The 19107-nt window shown below is 47.2% G+C and overlaps 2 protein-coding genes across 2 annotated transcripts in view; one reads left to right on the forward strand and one right to left on the reverse strand.

Moving 5' to 3' along the window:
• Positions 1–402, reverse strand: part of LOC147110820 (nuclear receptor subfamily 2 group C member 2-like) — a 136058-nt gene extending 135656 nt beyond the window's left edge. The window contains exon 1 of the mRNA XM_086002215.1: positions 366–402. Within this exon, the coding sequence (XP_085858341.1) occupies positions 366–402 (37 nt within the window). The remainder of the gene's footprint in view (positions 1–365) is intronic.
• Positions 1–18518, forward strand: part of LOC147110818 (FYVE, RhoGEF and PH domain-containing protein 5-like) — a 1561072-nt gene extending 1542554 nt beyond the window's left edge. The window contains exon 20 of the mRNA XM_085999968.1: positions 18360–18518. Within this exon, the coding sequence (XP_085856094.1) occupies positions 18360–18518 (159 nt within the window). The remainder of the gene's footprint in view (positions 1–18359) is intronic.
• The last annotated feature ends 589 nt before the right edge of the window (positions 18519–19107 follow it).

Genomic DNA, 19107 nt, shown 5'->3' on the forward strand with positions numbered 1-19107 from the left:
CAGTTCGGCGGTCTTGGCCATAGCGAACGTTAGTGGCTTGAGGTCTACAAAAGCCGTGAACGGATGTCCCTCTAGTAAGAACCGGAAATGGCGGATGGCTAGAAAAAGGGCCAGCAACTCCCGGTCGAAAGTGCTGTACTTTCTTTCATTTCACCGTAGTTGACGGCTGAAAAACGCCAGCGGTTGCCACGTCCCATTCACCCACGGTTCCTGCACTGCGCCAATTGCGTAGTCCGACGCGTCGGTGGTAAGGGCGATGGTGGCACCTGGAAGCGGGTGCGCCAGCATGGTTGCGTTGGCCAAGGCGCCTTTGGTGTCGATGAATGCCCGGTCCATCTCGGCCGTCCAGCTGATCGGATCCTTACCGGATTTGGCCTTGTGGGCCTCGTAGAAGGGCTGCATAAGCAGGGCCGCCTTAGGGACGAACCGGTGATAAAAATTGACCATCCCGAGGAACTCTTGTAGGGCCTTGATGGTCTGCGGGTGCGGGAAAGATGTAACTGCCTCGACCTTCGTCTGTAAGGGAATTGCGTCATCTGATGTGATGCGGTGGCCCAAGAAATCAATCCGCTGCAGGCCGAACTGGCACTTGGCCGGGTTGATAATCAAACCGTGTTGACTGAGGCGTGTAAAGAGGGTGTGCAAATGGCAGAAGTGCTCCTCTTTGCTAGGGCTGGCGATGAGGATGTTGTCGAGGTAGACGAAGAGGAATTTTAGGTCCCGGAGCATGGAGTCCATCAAGCGCTGGAAAGCCTGTGCAGTGTTCTTCAAGCCAAACGGCATCCGTAGAAATTCAAACAGGCAGAATGGGGTGATGACTGCGGTCTTCGGGACGTCTTGCAGGTGCACGGGGACCTGGTGGTAACCACGGACGAGGTCGACTTTTGAAAAAAAGTATTTCCCGCCAAATGGGCCGAGTAATCTTGAATATGCGGGATCGGGTACCGATCAGGAGTAGTGGCGTCGTTCAGGCGTCGGTAGTCGCCACATGGCCGCCATCTGCCGCTGGGTTTCGGAACAATGTGGAGAGGCGAAGACCGGGGACTATTCGACCGGCGAATTATCCCCAGCTGCTCCATCGTGTCAAACAACGCTTTCGCAGCCGCGAGCTTGCCGGGTTCGAGTCGTCGGGCCCTTGTGTAAACCGGGGGGCTAGTAGTGGTGATGTGATGTTCTACACTATGTTTCGTGGCCGAGGAGGAGAAATTGGGCCTGGTCAGATCTGGGAACTCTCCGAGGAGGCGAGTGAAGTCATCTGGAGGTGGGAACGCACAGGAGACAGTGCGTGGCACGGCTTTACCGCGGTGGCACGAGATGGAGTGGAACGTGGCCGCATTGATCAACCGGCAGTGCCTGACATCGACCAGGAGGCCATTGGCCCACAAAAAATCAGCCCCGATGATGGCTTGCGAGACTTTGGCCGTGATGAATTCCCAGTGGAAGCGCTGGCCGCGGAAACACACCTGGACCCACCGCCTTCCGAAGGTCCAAATGTCTGCGCCATTAGCCGCCACGAGGGAGGGGCCGTGGCCCCCCAGCCTGTATATCGAGATTTGACGCAAGTAGGATGCTACACTGCGCCCCGGTGTCGCAAAGGAAACATCAACCAGATAGGGAGTCGGTGATGAAGAGAAGCTTTCCCGAATTTCCGATGGCCATTGCAACCGCGGGGCGCTCATTAGACCTGGTCCTCTTTCACCAGGGTTGCTGTAGATGGTTTTTTTTGAGCGAAAAGCTGCAGGGAGGGCGGCAGCATCTTGCTTTCGCGCCAAAACGGGCGTGGTAGAAGCACAACCCCACAGGTTGAGGGGCTGGAGCAGCGTCTGTGGGGGATGGGCACCTCGTGGCAGCGCAGTACTGCTGTGTCACCACGAAAATCTTGTCCGCTTTGGCAGCCAGCTCTGCGCAGTCTGTGACTTCGGACCTGGCTAGGGCAGCCTGAACTTACTCCAGTAGTTGGCTGAGGAATAGCTCCCTGAAGAGGAAGCATTCCGGTTCGGAACCGTGAGCATTTGGCTCATGAGCTCGGACGGCTTGGAGTCCCCGAGGCCGGGCATAGCGAGCAGCCGGCGGGCGCGCACCGACTTCGTGAGCCCGAAAACCTGTAGCAACCGCGCCTTTAACGTGTCATACTTGCGATCAGTAGGCGGACTACCAAGTAGGCTGAAGATCCGTGAGGCTGTGGCGCTGTCGAGGGCGGAGACCACGTAATAATAACGGGTCTGATCCGCAACGATGTCCCTGATGGCGAACTCGGCGTGACGTCATCGCGTTTACCCGCGCTGTTAAAGTAATCACGCTCTGTACAAGTAAACAGTATAAATAAAGATACAGACTCAGGCTGTAGCTAACATGTTGTTAAAGGGAATTATATACAAACGATCTGAGTCCTTTAGTGGCTCCGCCACAATCTTATGATTGCACAGTGTTCAGTTCCATTCGCAACTCCCCAGATAATGAAGCCGTCCATGCCCGCATGCAGCAAAACCTGGACAATATTAAAGCTTGTGGCAGGTAACATTCACGCCACACAAGTGCCAGGCAATGAATATCACACAGAACACACAGAAACCCCACAGTGCAGATAGATGCCATTTCGGCCCATCGAGCCTGCACCGACACATATCCCTCCCGATCCCCGTAACCCCTACACCAACACATATCCCACCCTATCCCTGTAACCCCACGTTTTTAATCCCCCTAACACTAAGGGTCAATTTATCATAGCCAATCAACCTAACCCGCACATCTCCAACAAGAGAGAGTCCAACCACCGCCCCATGACATTCAACAGCATTACCATCACCGAATCCCCCACCATCAACATCCTGGGGGTCACCATTGACCAGAAACTTAACTGGACCAGCCACATAAATATTGTGGCAACAAGAGCAGGACAGAGGCTGGGTATTCTGCGGCGAGTGTCTCACCTCCAGACTCCCCAAAGCCTTTCCACTATCAACAACATAGAAACATAGAAACATAGAGATAGGAACAGGAGTAGGCCATTCGGCCCTTCGAGCCTGCTCCGCCATTCAATGAGATCATGGCTGATCTTCGTCTGAGATCATAGCTGATCTTACCAGTTCAGTACCCCGTCCCCGCCTTTTCTCCGTAACCCTTAATCCCCTTAGCCTTCAGAAATATATCCAATTCTCTCTTGAAAATATTTATTGAATTAGCCTTCGCAGCCCTCTGTGGCAGGGAATTCCACAGGCTCACCACTCTTTGAGTGAAGAAATTCTTCCTCATCTCTGTTTTAAATGATTTGCCCGTTATTTTTAGACTGTGGCCCCTGGTTCTGTGCTCCCCGGCCATTGGAAACATTCTCTCTGAATTCAGCCTGTCCAGGCCTGCCATAATTTTATATGTTTCGATGAGATCCCCTCTCAATCTTCTAAACTCCAGTGAGTACAAGCCCAAACTATTTAATCTCTCTTCGTAGGTCATTCCCGCCATTCCAGGTATCAGCCTGGTGAATCGCCGTTGCACTCTTTCCATGGCAAGAACATCCTTCCGCAGATGGGGCGACCAAAACTGTACACAATACTCCAGATGCGGTCTCACCAGCACCTTGTACAGCTGTAGTAAGGTATCCCTATTCCTATACTCGAACCCCCTTGATATGAAGGCCAACATACCATTTGCCTTCTTAATCGCCTGTTGCACCTGCATGCTCTCCTTCAGTGACTGGTGCACAAGAACACCCAGGTCCCTCTGCACTTCCCCATCTCCCAATCTATTGCCATTTAGATAATAATCTACCCTCCTGTTTTTACCCCCAAAGTGGATAACCTCGCATTTATCCACATTATAGTGCATCTGCCACGTATCCGCCCATTCCCCCAACCTGTCCAAATCGCACTGTAGCCTCCTGACATCCTCATCAGAGCCCACCCCTCCTCCTAGTTTAGTGTCGTCAGCGAATTTGGAAATATTGCATCCAATTCCCTGATCCAGATCATTTATATATATTGTGAACAGCTGGGGTCCCAGGACAGATCCTTGCGGCACCCCGCTGGTCACTGCCTGCCACTCCGAAAACGAGCCGTTTATTCCAACTCTCTGTTTTCTATCCGCCAGCCAGTTCTCTATCCACGTTAATACTTTGCCCCCAATCCCATGAGCCTTAATTTTGCATGATAATCTTTTGTGTGGAACCTTATCGAAGGCTTTCTGGAAGTCAAGGTACACCACATCCACTGGCTCTCCCCCATCTATTTTACCAGTTACTTCCTCAAAAATTTCCAGCAGATTAGTCAAACACGATTTACCCTTTGTAAATCCATGTTGACTCTGTCCGATCCTTTCCCCATTTGTCAAGTGCTCCGCTATTTTATCCTTAATAATGGACTCTAGCATTTTGCCCACAACCGATGTAAGGCTTACTGGTCTATAATTCCCTGCTTTCTCTCTACCCCCCTTTTTAAATATTGGGGTAACATTAGCTACCCTCCAATCCACGGGTACTGTTCCCGAGTCAATGGAGTTCCGGAAGATGATCCTTAGAGCATCTGCTATCTCCAGGGCCACCTCCTTAAGTACCCTAGGATGTAGTTTATCAGGCCCCGGGGATTTGTCGGCCTTCAGTCCCCTCAACTTACCCAGCACCATATCCCTAGAGATACTAATTTCTGTCAGCTCCTCCCTCTCATTAGTCCCTATGTTTGCCGATATTCCTGGGAGGTTATTTGTGTCCTCCTTTGTGAATACAGAACCAAAGTATGAGTTTAATTGGTCTGCCATTTCCTTATTCTCCATTATATATTCTCCCGAATCGGACTGCAAGGGACCGACTTGGGATTTTACCAGTCTTTTCCTCCTGATATACCGATAAAAGCTTTTGCAGTCTGTCTTTATGTTTGCTGCAAGTTTACTTTCGTATTCTATTAATTTCCCTCGTTATCCACGGTTGAGTCACCTTTTTAGGTTTATTTTTGTGCCAAACCGGTATAAACATGTTCTGGAATTCTTCCATTCTATCTTTGAATGCTTGCCATTGTCTATCCACTGTCAATCCCCCCAGAAACACCACCCAATCAATCTTACCCAATTCCCGTCTCATACTCTCGTAATTCCCTTTATTTAAGTTCTGGACCTTAGTCTCTGATTCAATTTCCTCACTCTCCATCTCGACTGAGAGCTCGATCATACAACAACTTGTATTTATATAGAGCCTTTAACATAGTAAAACGTCCCAAGGCGCTTCACAGGAGTATTATGAGATTTTAAAAATTGACGCTGAGCCACATAAGGAGAAATTAGGGCAGGTGACCAAAAGCTTGGTCAAAGTGTTAGGTTTTAAGGAGTGTCTTAAAGGAGGAAAGAGAGTTAGAGAGGCAGAGAGGTTTAGGGAGGGAAATCCAGAGCTTAGGGCACAAGTAAGGAATGTGATGGAATACTCTCCACTTGCCTGGATGAGTGCAGCTTCAACAACACTCAAGAAACTCGACACCATCCAGGACAAAGCAGCCCACTTGATTGGCACCCCAAAACCGTGGGGGAGGGAGGCGGTGTACCGTGGCTGCTGTGTGTACCATCAACAAGATGCACTGCAGCAACTCGCCAAGGCTTCTTCGGCAGCACCTCCCAAACCCGTGACCTCTTCCACCTAGAAGGACAAGGGCAGCAGGCGCATGGGAATACCACCACCTCCAAGTTCCCCTCCAAGTCGCACATCATCCTGACTTGGAATTATATCGCCGTTCCTTCATTGTCGTTAGGTCAAAATTCTGGAACTCCCTCCCTAACAGCACTGTGGGAGTACCTTCACTACACGGACTGCAATGGTTCAAGAAGGTGGCTCACCACCACCTTCTCAAGGGCAATTAGGGATGGGCAATAAATGCTGGCCATGCCAGTGACACCCACATCCTGAACGAATAAAAAAAACAGGTGTATAGAGCTCCCTCAATGGGAGCAGAGCCTTTAGCTGCTGTTGGCTTGAAGTTTCACGTCGGGGGTTGAACAACTGAGATTTTGTGCAATTTTATTAAAGCAGTTTTGTTTGCTCTGGGGACTGTGAAATCCTCTGATTTGTGATTCATGTGCATTGCGGGAGGTCCTGGATGCTTTGTGTGTGCGGGTATCACACATGCTGGAAGTCTCTCCAACTGTTCGAGGACCCGCTGGTGACCATTGTGTTTATAAAGAATATTGTCAGACATCCCTATTGCCCGTCTGTGGGGTGTTGTAAGATATTGGCCCTGAAATTAGGATCAGGAGCTTGCCGCGCGTGCAAGCCCCCGATGTGCACTTACCAGGTGCGCTGACATTTCAATCCTGGCCCGCATTGCATTTCTTCTCACTGGCCCACTTGAGGTCCTGCCGCGCTGTGCGTGCGTGACCCAGCGGCGTACTTAGTGCGATGAGCCGGCTGGGATCACGTGAGCACAGGGCAACCAATGGGAGGTTGCAAAAGTTCACTCATGAGTTTGATAGTGAGAGCTGTCAAACTCATGAAAACTCCTGGCCCCAAAACACTACTTAAACTCGAAAGAAAATTTAAAAAAACATTGCACTACTTAAATGAACCATAAATAACTAAAAAACTATTTTAAACAATAATTTTAAAATTTGAAAAAAATTATTATATAAAAAATCGGGGCTAAAACTAAACTTTCCTTACTGTAAATTCTTTAAAAATAATAAACCTGTGGAAAAATTTTTTATAAATTGTATTAATAGACCACTTACCTGTAAAACTGAGTACTTACGTGTGGTTTTTCAATGCGTAAAAACCGGAGGCCTTTACACATGCGCAACTCCCTAAAAAATAAAGGAAATCCAAGTCGCACGTGCTGCCTGTGTAGTTGCACGTGTTCAGCCTCTTAACCCCTTGGGTCAGAGGAGAGGAAATGCCGGTTTTCCCCGCATGCGCTGTGCATGCTGAAAACCGGCAATTCCTCCGGGCACACGCGTGAGTACCCCATCCGTACTCACGCGTTGGGAGAGGAATTACTGGGCCACTGTTATAATACAGCCCCTCAAACTAATACAGCACCTCAAGCTAATTAGATTTACAAGGATGATACCAGGACTGCGAGGGTACACCTATCAGGAAAGGATTAACAGGCTGGGTCCCTTTTCTCTTGAAAAAAGGCTGAGGGGTAACCTAATAGAGGTCCTTAAAATTATGAAAGGTTGTGATAGGGTGGATACAGAGAGAGTGTTTCCACTTGTGGGGAAGAGCATAACTAGAGGCCATCAATATAAGATAGTCAACAAGAAATCCAATTCAGAAGAAACTTCTTTACAACAACAACAACTTGTTTTTACCCAGAGAGTGGTGAGAATGTGGAACTCGCTACCACAGGGAGTGGTTGAAGCAAATAGTATAGATGCATTTAAGGGGAGGCTAGACAAGAATATGAGGGAGAAGGGAATAGAGGGTTATGCTAATAGATTTAGATGAGGAAAGATGGGAGGAGACTCGAGTGGAGCATAAATGCCGGCATGGACTGGTTGGGCCAAATGGCCTGTTTCTGGGCTGTGTATCCTATGTAATCCTTATTGCCCTAATGCGGAAAATTATAGGATATGTTGTCAAATATCCCTATTGCCTTTATATGGAGGTATTCTAGAATATTGACTCCTATCCTTTACCTCTAATACAAGTTAGAGGACTTGGAAACACAAACATCTGGTTAATAATGTTGATTAAATCAAGTCAATCAGATAATAAACACAGCCCCTTACATACAGTGTCTGAGATCTAGGTACTAAAACTCACATACCAGGCATTCTTTCAGGAGGTCGTAAGCGTGTTGTCTTGACTGCTTACATTAGCCTCAGCAAGACTTGATTGACGTTCTCCAGGAACTCCAGTGAGTTGTATCTTTTGTAAGTTTAATTACGTCGGACAAATGTGGGTCCTGAATGTCATCATGTTCTGTATGTAAACTGTTGACACGTGGTGAGGTTAGCTGCTGCCATTTGTTGTGCAGCCTTTGATTGTTTATTACACTCTGGCCATTCTAAACGAGTGCTCATTAGTTATCTGCAGCCTTAATTCTTATCTCTTCGCGAGGACAGTCAATGAGGTAATGTCTCCTACTCCAAGTCTTGTATAGCCATTACAACCACTGCAGAATCAAGCTTTAATATTTTGTTAATATATTTTATATTAACAAGAGCTTACTATAGCTATTTCACCTGGTACACCTGTACTAATAGTGACACTCGGTCACATTCGGGCTGAATTCAGCGAGTCCACGTCCACCGCACAAGACGGCAGCCTGTTCCAGAGGTCCACTATTCTCTGGGAAAAGAACCACCTCCTGACATCTAACCGAGATCTGGCCTTACACAACTTCAATTTGTGCCCCTGGTCCTCAATAACCTATTTAATTGGAACAAACTGTCAAGTGGAACACAATCTGTTTCCTTCATTATCTTATAAACCCTCCATCAGATCACACCTATCTGGTCTATGTTCTCTAAAGTGTAGCATTGATGTGCCTCAATAATTCCGAGACTCGAAGGTAGCAGAACAAAACAAGGCTTTTATTAACTTAGAACGAAACACGTAAGCGAGAGAGATGTCGTCCTTCTGGAGATTGGGGCTAGACTGAAGCTAGCTTACAAATGGGGCCAGGTATGGGCGGAGCCCTACACACAGCACATTCCAGTATACAATAGAGCACATTCCAGTACACAATACAATGAGGTCTGGGGGAAGGGAAATGACACTGAAACCGATCTCAGTCACAGGCAGTGATGAATGGAAATATTTCATCACAAGCATCCCAGCTCTTTCGCCTATCTTGATAACTAAGATGCTGCAAACTGTCAATTAAACTAGTGACTCTCCTCTTCATTCTCTCCAAAGCCTCAATTTCAACCACCATGTCAGGAGACCAAACCTGGACACAGTATTCTAACTGAGGCCTAACCAAGGTGTTCATGAATCTTTCGATATCTATACACTAGAACGCCTAGTTCTTTCTTTCACCACCTACTTTAATGCTTTTCTCTGAAGGGTGTATGTATGTTGAACATTTGCCCTGCCCACATGAATAACACTGCAATTTTCCAAACTAAACATCATTTGCCAGTCACGAGCCCAATCCCCCAACACACCAGGATGCGCCTGAAGAATGCCCAGCCAGTCTATGGTCCTAACACTCACACGGAGCTTAGGGGGAGAAGTTGAATCGCGCCCGTTTGGGGCGGTAACTTATGCAGTAGCGAAAAAGTATCACCGGGTGCTACGCAAGTGAATCTGACTCCGACTTGGGGTTTCGTGCTCCAGGAAGGAAGTGGAGCTAAGTCAAGCGCTATCACTTCCTTTGGAGCACTAAAGCTGGCGAGAGGGGCGGTAGCAGTGCAGCACTGCCCAATGTTGAGGGCGGCGCTGCTGGGAACGGAGGCTCCTTCCCTCCCTTAAAGGGAAGGGCCATCGCTGCAGGCTCTGCATGGAAAGGAGGGCCCTCATCGCCGATGGCAGCCGCGATCCGCCTCGATCAGCCCTGAGCACTCCAGCAGAGCACAGGTCTGATCAATCGTGGCCGAGGACAACAGTGAAAAATTGAAGTACCGCATTCAGAAAGTTTTTTCATTGACTCAACCATCATCCCCTTTAAATAGCGCTCCCCAAGCACCCGGCCTCCCTAACAACACCCCCTGCAGCTGTCGGTGTCGCCGCCCATCGATGTTGCAGGGGGCGGAACTGAAGTTCGGGACCGAGGCGCAGCGCAGCACGATGACGTCACTGTAATGTATGTACCTTTAAGGGGGGAACTACTTTGTACAGCTCATGTATACTGTAGTACCGGCAGTGACCACACCTCTATATAACGCTGAGCAGTGATCTGTACAGATCAGTAGCAGTTTGAACCACGTTGAGTAATCACCTATTGTACCGTTCTCCGCAGTCCGTTTCTTATTATTACACGGATGTAACATTGGCGACGAGGCAGGTTCGAAGCTACCTGCAACGCTGCATCACCTCCCGGGGATTCGTTCCTGGAGATCAGTGGATTGGAGGTCAAGGCCAGAGACTTGGGCGTCGACCACGGGCAACCGCCCAGTCATCCAGCAGAGACTCGAGAATTGCGGGGGAGGCTGTCGAGAGCCAGGCTTGGCTTTCCAGTCGAGGTGGTCCAGCGAAACGGGCTGGCAACAGGTAGTGCGCAGATCCTTCCCGGACAGACCCTTCCCGACTAGAGCCCGACCGAGCGGCACAGCAAAGGGCCGAGCAGCGTTGACGGGGAGAGAGAGAGAGGGCAGAGTGCACAGGGCACAGCCGGTGTTCAGGGGCCAAGCAGCGTCGGAGAGAGGGAGAGAGAGACGCGCAGAAACCCGCGAGGCACCGCCATTGCCACGAGGACCGCCGGGAGCGGCGTCGGCGGCAGCGGGGGAGGAAGGAAAGCGCAGGAGACGCCATTTTAAGCCATTGGGAGACGCCATTTTAAACCACACCCAAAATGCTGAAGAGTGGCAGTATCACCGCATTTGACAATGAAGTCGAAGATTGGACTACATATGTCGAACGAATAGAGGTGTACTGCAAGGCAAATGAGGTGTCAGATGACAAGAAAGCATCGGTATTGTTGAATTTAATGGGTGCAAAGACGTATGGGTTATTGCGAAATCTAGTAACCCCAACGAAGCCAATGGAAAAGAGTTTTGAAGACATAGTAATGATACTAAAGGAACATTTAAACCCCACACCGCTGCTGATAGCAGAAAGATTCAAGTTTCACAAACGGAACCAGCATAAGGATGAAAGCAATGCTGATTATTTAACAGAACTGCGTAAACTATCGAAACACTGCCAGTTTGGAGCGGGACTGGCAGATACCTTAAGGGACACGTTTGTGTGTGGGCTTCAAAGTGAAGGAACCCAGAAACGGCTTTTATCTGAAAAGGACCTTACGCTGGAAAAGGCTTTCAGCATTGCGGTATCATATGAAGCAGCAGCACGGGGCGCTGCAGAGATACAACAGAGACCGCAAGAATATGGCACCAACGAAATGTCATATGGAACAGAGAAGTGCTATCGCTGCGGCAGAACAACACACGACCAGAATGATTGCTGGTTCAAAGACAAAGTGTGCAGACAGTGTGGAAAAGTAGGACACATAGCATGAGTCTGCAGGTCGGGAAAGAAAACCAGCAATAAGAAACCGACCAAAGGGAAGTACAAGAAGGTACATAAGATAACGGAGAATAGTTCAGACGAACAATAGAGTGATAACGACTCCGAAAGCAGGGAACTGAGTTGTCTGAAACTACATAATGTGATCACAACGGAGGATCACCGAACCATTTGGGTCACTCTCAAGATAGCAGGGGTCCAGGTAAAGATGGAATTGGACACAGGATCAGCTCTAACAGTCATAAACCGACGGGACTACGAGCGGCTATTCACACACATACCCTTCAGAGACACAAAAATTATTTTGAAGACGTACACGGGGCAAAAAGTCTACCCCAAAGGAAAAATAAGGGTGACTGTTATATATAACGGTAAGGAAACACAAAAACTAGACCTGTATGTATTGCAAGATGGAGGACCACCATTACTGGGACATGAATGGATCAGGAAAATACAACTGGATTGGCATTCCATACAGGCACTGACTGTGGCTGACAAAAAGGATGACGACGTCACACCTGGGCGACTGTCAAAGATCCTAACTGATGCGAAAGAAGTGTTCCAGCAAGGACTCGGAACACTAAAAGACATGACAGCGACGATTAAAATTGAAGAAAACGCAAGTCCAAAATTTTATAAGGCCTTATGCAATCCACCCAGCCGTCGAAGCAGAGCTGGAGAGTCTGGAACGTTCAGGCATACTGTCCAAGGTAGACTGGAGCGAGTGGGCTACACCCACCGTCCCTGTGATGAAAAAGTTGTTGAGCAGCATGCCTGGGGAACCAAGGAAGGTTCGCATCTGTGAGGACTTTAAGGTAACAGTGAACCCGGTCCTTCACACCGTACAGTATCCACTTCCGCGGATTGAAGATATTTTCGCCTCGCTATCTGGAGGGAAACGCATCACTCAGATTGATCTGGCCCAGGCGTATCTGCAAATGGAGGTAGAAGAAGCATCAAATAATGGAACAAGTCCTGCAAGGGATCCCAGGGACCCAGTGTTATTTGGACGACATCCTGGTCACGGGCGAAAATGACAGTGATCACCTTGCCAACCTGGAGCAGGTGCTCACTAGATTGCAGGAATATGGGCTCCGAGCTAACCGCCCCAAATGTGAGTTTTTTAGAAAACAGATCTCGTATTGTGGCCACGTTATCGATAAAGAGGGGTTACATAAGTCCCCAGAGAAGATTGAGGCAGTAGTCAAGGCTCCAGCACCGGAAAATATGTCACAACTGAGGTTGTTCCTCAGGCTGGTAAACTACTACCATAAGTTCTTGTCAAATTTGTCTACAATACTACACCCACTGAACACCTTACTGCAAACTGGGGTGCCATGGAAGTGGAGTGACGAATGTAGACAAGCTTTCCAGAAGAGCAAACCACTAATCACATCGAAAGAGGTATTGGCCCATTACAACACAGCATTACCAATTCGGTTGGCATGTGATGCGTCACCCTACGGCATTGGAGCGGTGCTGTCGCACAAATTCTTGGACGGCTCAGAGAGGCCAATAGCCTTTGCGTCACGATCACTAACCTCAGCCGAGCATAACTACACCCAGATTGACAGGGAGGCCCTCAGCCTAGTGTGGGGAGTGAAAAAGTTCAATCACTATCTGCACGGGCAGAAATTCACCTTGCTGACTGATCACCAGCCTCTTGTCTCCATTTTTAATCTGAAGAAGGGCGTTCCGGTGATGACTGCACAATGACTACAAAGTGTAATGATATCAGCAAATAGAGATGGTATTTGCCTGTTCGATTATGATGCCTTACCAGCATGTTTGCATGTATTGATTGCTTGTGCCTGACCAACAGAGGGCATGTGACAGAGACAAGCAAGGCAGTTTAGTTTAGTTTCAGTTTCATTCTAGGTGCATCACTAGCTTGATGTCTCCTATAAATGCTGTTAAAAGAGTTGAACAGACTTTAGTGTAAAAGACATTCTCTTTCATAAATGTCTTGTCATTGAACCCACAAAGAAATCAATACATGGTGTCAGAAGTGATTGAAAGAGATGAAGAGAAAAAATCTGATGTTAAATCAGCTGTCCACAGATTAGCAAGCCAAAAGAGAACATCGTTACTTACCATTAGAGAATAGCTAACAAAGTGAAAAATGGAAGGTTTACACCCACCGGCGACGCTTCAGTTGACAGGTAATGTGGCTGAAAATTGGAGGAGATTCAAACAACGTGTAGAGTTGTATTTAGCAGCAATCGGAGCTGACAAGAAAAGTGATAATAAGAAATCGTCAGTGTTCTTACATGTCATGGGTGATGAAGCGCTGGAGGTGTATAATAACTTCACATTCGCTGTTGATGGAGACAAAATGAAACTAGATAAAATAATGGAACGGTTTGAGGCCTACTGCATACCTAAACATAACGTGACGTTTGAGAGGCACAGATTTTTCACATGTACAGAAAACGGGTGAGACTATTGATCAGTATGTGACTGAACTGAGAAACAGAAGCAAATCGTGTGAATTTGGGGGACTGACAGACTCGCTGATAAAAGACAGACTGGTGTGTGGTATTCCAGATAATGGTCTAAGGGAAAGACTGCTAAGAGAGCAAGATCTAGACCTGGGAAAAGCCATAGCACTGTGTAGGGCTACAGAGACTGTGAAGTTGCAGGCAAAGGAGCTGTTCAGTGACAATAGCTGCAACGTGGATGCAGTGAGAAAGAACGGACACAAACCGTTTAACAAAAAGAGCGCCAATGTGAAAAAAGAGGTGTGGCCAGCGAACGAAAATGAAAGGGACAATCGAAAGTCATGTAGTCGATGCAGTACACAGCATCCACCAAGAAAGTGTCCAGCATATGGTAAAAAATGCAATAGTTGCAACAAAAACAACCATTATGCCCGTTGCTGCAAGAACCAAGTGCAACAAAGCAAGGTCCATACAGTAGATGAAAGCGAGATAGAGGAGTTCTATGTAGATGTTGTGTCTGAAAACAAAAAAGAAGAAAGAGACTGGATGTTGACACTAAAAGTGAATGACATACATATTCCATTTAAATTGGATACTGGAGCACAAGTTAATGTGATATCAGAGACTGATTTTAAGAAAATTAGACCCAGACCAAAGATACATGGAATAAAAGTGAAAGAAAAGCAAAAGTACTACTATGACAGAGGAACACAAAACCTACCTGAACTCCACACTGGTGACCAAGTAAGGTTGAAAGACAAAACAAACACATGGACTCAGAAGGGAACTGTCCTGAGTGAAGTTCAACCAAGATCATACACCATTCAGACAGATGAGGGTGCTGTTCTGAGAAGAAATCATCGAGATCTTCTCATGGGACCAGCCACAGCAGGTCAAGAGACTGATACTATTGAACAACCTGATCACACAGCTGAGAAACCATCATCTGAGGCAACAACTCAGATTCAAGGACAATCAATCAGAAAATCCTCAAGACACGTGAAGCCTCCTGAGAGACTCATTGAGCAAATTTAAGGACTATTGTTATGGAAGGAAGTAATGTTATCTTATTCTTTCTTCAAGTTCTAGTGTATTGACATATTTCATGTGAACACACAAAGCATTAAGTGTTACAGTTAAAATGCAGATTAATACAAAGAAAACATGTTGTTAGTTAAAAGTAAAATACTTTTGTTTTAAGAAAAGGAGATGTAATGATATCAGCAAATAGAGATGGTATTTGCCTGTTCGATTATGATGCCTTACCAGCATGTTTGCATGTATTGATTGCTTGTGCCTGACCAGCAGAGGGCATGTGACAGAGACAAGCAAGGCAGTTTAGTTTAGTTTCAGTTTCGTTCTAGATGCATCACTAGCTTGATGTCTCCTGTAAATGCTGTTAAAAGAGTTGAACAGACTTTACATTAAAAGTCACATAAATGTCTCGTCATTGAACCCACAAAGAAATCAATACACAAAGATGGTCACTTTTTCTAGGGGCGTACCACTATGAGATTGAATATAAGGGCACGAAACAGCATGGAAATGCTGATGGGCTATCACGCCTGCCACTGCCTACTGCGGAGGAAGCACCAGCAGTGGATCCTGTCGAAATATTCCATTCGACTATAGTTGAATACCTATCGGTAACTAACGCTTGTATCAAAAAGGAAACCCGAAATCACCCGACACTGTCTCGGGTATATGATTTGACGGTGAAGGGATGGCCAGCATGTGGCAACTCACTGTTGCCAGCATTCTCGACAAGGAGAGAACAGCTGTCAGTGTGCCGGGGGACCTTGATGTGTGGATCCCGAGTGGTAATTCCACCCAAGTTAAGCGATAGAGTGCTCAATGAGCTTCATGAGGGTCATCTGGGAGGGGTAAAAATGAAAAGCCTAGCCAGGGCTTATGTGTGGTGGCTGGGAATCGATAAACAAATCGAGGACCTGACCAAGAGCTGCTCAGGATGCCAGAAAGTCCAAAATGCACCACCACAGGCCCCTCTACACCCATGGGAGTGGCCCTCATCTCCATGGCAATGGGTGCATATTGATTTTGCTGGTCCATTCATGGACTCAATGTTTTTAATAGCCGTGGATGCACACTCAAAATGACCTGAGGTCATCAAAATGTCCTCCACCACCACGGAGAAAACTATTGCAGTCCTACGGACCATTTTTGCCAGGAATGGCTTGCCAGAACAGATTTGCTCCGACAACGGACCACAGTTTGTGTCCGAAGAGTTCCGGAAGTTCTTGAAGAAGAATGGGGTAAGGCATTACACATCCGCCCCATATCATCCAGCCACAAATGGATTGGCTGAGAGGTTCGTACAAACCTTTAAGAAGGCAATAAAGGCTATGTACAATGACAACATTCCACTGCAGCACAAGGTGGACAATTTCCTGTTTGCCTACCGGAATGCGACACATGCAGTCACCAACCAGGCCCCAGCCATGATGTTCTTTAACCGAAGGTTAAGATCTCGCCTGGATTTGCTCAGACCAAACGTACAAAGAGATGTTGAGAGTAAGCAATTCCAGCACATCCATGAGAAGCCAACAAGGAGCTTAAATGTAGGGCAACCAGTCTTGGCCCGCGACTACCGAACAGAAAAATGGCAGCCAGGAACGATATGCACACGGCAGGGCCCACTAATGTACACAGTGGACGTTGGGGAGAGCATCGTGAGACGCCATGCTGACCAGATCCTAGAGTCACAGGAACAAGTCAACCCCATGCCTCGCCCATACGGACCTGGTGATGAACCCGACGTACAGGTAGCATCTACCCCAGAAATAGTAGCATCGGAAGCGGATGAACCAACCGACGACAGGGGGCCAGAGTCGCCTCCGCACCAAGAGCAAGACACTCAGGAAAGGTGCTATCCAGAAAGGATCAGGAAGCCTCCCCAAAGACTGAATTTATAAATAGACTATTTTCAGCTAATGTTGCATGTTAAAAGTGTTAATTGTAATTAGTTTGATATTTAATTGTTAAATGAGTGTTATGGTACTGTTAATCTAAAAGGGGAGGAATTGTAATGTATGTACCTTTAAGGGGGGAACTACTTTGTACAGCTCATGTATACTGTAGTACCGGCAGTGACCACACCTGTATATAATGCTGAGTAGTGATCTGTACAGATCAGTTGCAGTTTGAACCACGTTGAGTAAACACCTATTGTACCGTTCTCCGCAGTCCGTTTCTTATTATTATACGGACGTAACAGTCACGATCTCCGGGCGCAGGAAACCTCCACATCAATTTCACAGGCATCAGTACTACTGCCCCCTGGAGGCACTAACTGGGGGCACTAAGGTACCGAATTTCTCCCCCTTAATATCATCTGCAAATTTTCAGATCATGCCCCCAACACCTACATCCAGATCATTAATAAAAATAGTAAAGACCAACGGAAGACCGATCCCTGTGGGACACCACTGGTGACCGGTCTCCAAACAGATCCAAATCTATCTATAACTACTTTCTGCCTATGTCCTGCAGCCAGTTCTGAATCCAGCTCAATATATTACCACTAATACCAGAGGCTTTGATCTTACAGAGAAGACTCTTGTGCGGTACCTTATCAAAAGCTTATTGGAGGTCTAAGTAGAAAATGTCTACTGGACTTCCCTCATCAACCATCTTAGTGACTTCTTCAAAACATACAATCAAATTTGTAAGACATTATCTCCTTTTTTGAAGCCATGTTGGATGTCCTGAAGATGAGCAGCAGATTTCTCCTGATGTCCTGGCCAACATTTATCCCTCAACCAACACCATTGCTGTTTGTGGGAGCTTGCTGTGTGCAAATTGGCTGCCATGTTTACCTACAAAACAACAGTGACTACACTTTAAAAGCACTTAATTGGCTGTGAAGCGCTTTGGGATATCCTGAGGTTGTTGAAGGCGCTGTAGAAATGCACATCTTTCTTGGAAAGGAACAGCCAAGTTGCACATAGCTGCATTTTTGTCGCAGAGTAATACATTGTGTGTTTCTGTGTATAGTATCCATCCCAAAGAAAATGACACCTCTGGCCCTGACCATGAGGCTGGAGTTATGCTCAGAAATTGGATGTTCTGCAATTAATAAAAAAATTAATAGTCATACTATATTTTCAGGGCATAAACATAAAATATTATGGCAATGCTAGTTATATAGGGATTTTGTGTTCCCTGGATGGGCACTGATTTAGGGAAGAGAGAAGGACAGTCAAATGAATTAGCCCAGGACACCTGTCTTGCACACAGAGGTGGAGCTGTGTTGTAACTGGGCTATGTACTGTCCTTGGGTTAAACAAGGGTTGGGAGAGAGAAGTCACATTGAAAATAGAACAACAAAAACAACTTGCATTTATATGGCGCCATTAATGTAGAAAAACAGGACAAGGCACTTCACAGGAGCATAACCGCTGGAAGCTGACACAAAGGAGGAGATATCAGGAGGGCTTGATCAAAGAGGTGGATTTTAAGGAAAGTTAAGACTTTTAGAGGAGAGGGAATAGAAGAGGTGGAGAGGTTTAGGGAGGGAATTTCAGAGCTTAGGCCCTTGGCAACTGAAAGCACAGCCACCAATGGTGAAGCGAAGGGAGTGGGGGATGCATAAGAGGCCGGAGTTGGAGGAACGCAGAGATTTGTAGGGTTGGAGGAGGTTACAGCGATTGGGGGGGGGGCGAGGTCATGGAGGGATTTGAAAACAAGGATGAGAATTTTAAAGTTGAGGCATTGGGGCACTGGAAACCAATGTAGCTCAGGTTATAAAGCTTGAATAAGTGTTTAATATTTGGGTGTTCCATGATTTTTTGTGACAGAACAAGGTTGCTGCAGGGAGCTTGCCTCTATTGGGCTTCACCATCAGAGGATCAAAGGATGGTGAGCCCCCTGGACCCAGTGCACTGTTCCAGCTCTACCACAAGAACATCCTTTACTACTCCTTCAAAGCTGAGGACACCCACACAGCACAGAGGTAGGTGCTGCTCTCACCACTACACCCAGCAAAGTTACTTACTCTGGAATGGGGGCAGATGCTGCGGAAAGGAAGGGGTCGGGATGTGTGCTTCAGTTAGCTTGAGGTCCTCAGACATGTTTTCATTGCTAGCTTTGAAATTCTTAATCCTGTAGCCGTGAGGGATGGGGTGGGGAGTGGTGGTAGTGGGTTAGTGTTTCCAGCTCTGAGAACTGGGTTTGAATGTAGCCCCATGTACAGGCTGAAAGGCCGGTGTCCCTTGGCCTCCGTTAATCAACGTGAGCTGCAGGGCAAAACTGGGCAGAATGTACCATGGGTTGGCTTTGAATGTGGCCATAATCAGGTGCTGTTGGTGCGTGTTTCACCCAACTAGTGTGGTGCTGGGTGAGGAATGACCCTCGATCTGTACCAGATGTTGTTTTGGCCACAGTTACACAGGAATGTGCAGGATCTGAAAGGGCCGCTGTGATCCATCTGCTGAGAGTACTGTATGCAGTCCGGCTGTAAGGATTCGCTGGAATGACCCCAGGAATGAAAGCCATTCGTTAAGAACACTGGCGGGAGAGGCTGTATTGAAGAATCCATTTACGTTA

Source organism: Somniosus microcephalus, chromosome 11 (genome assembly GCF_052327205.1).
Source record: "Somniosus microcephalus isolate GS21.2 chromosome 11, FLI_Smic_1.0, whole genome shotgun sequence".
Taxonomy (NCBI): Eukaryota; Metazoa; Chordata; class Chondrichthyes; order Squaliformes; family Somniosidae; genus Somniosus; species Somniosus microcephalus.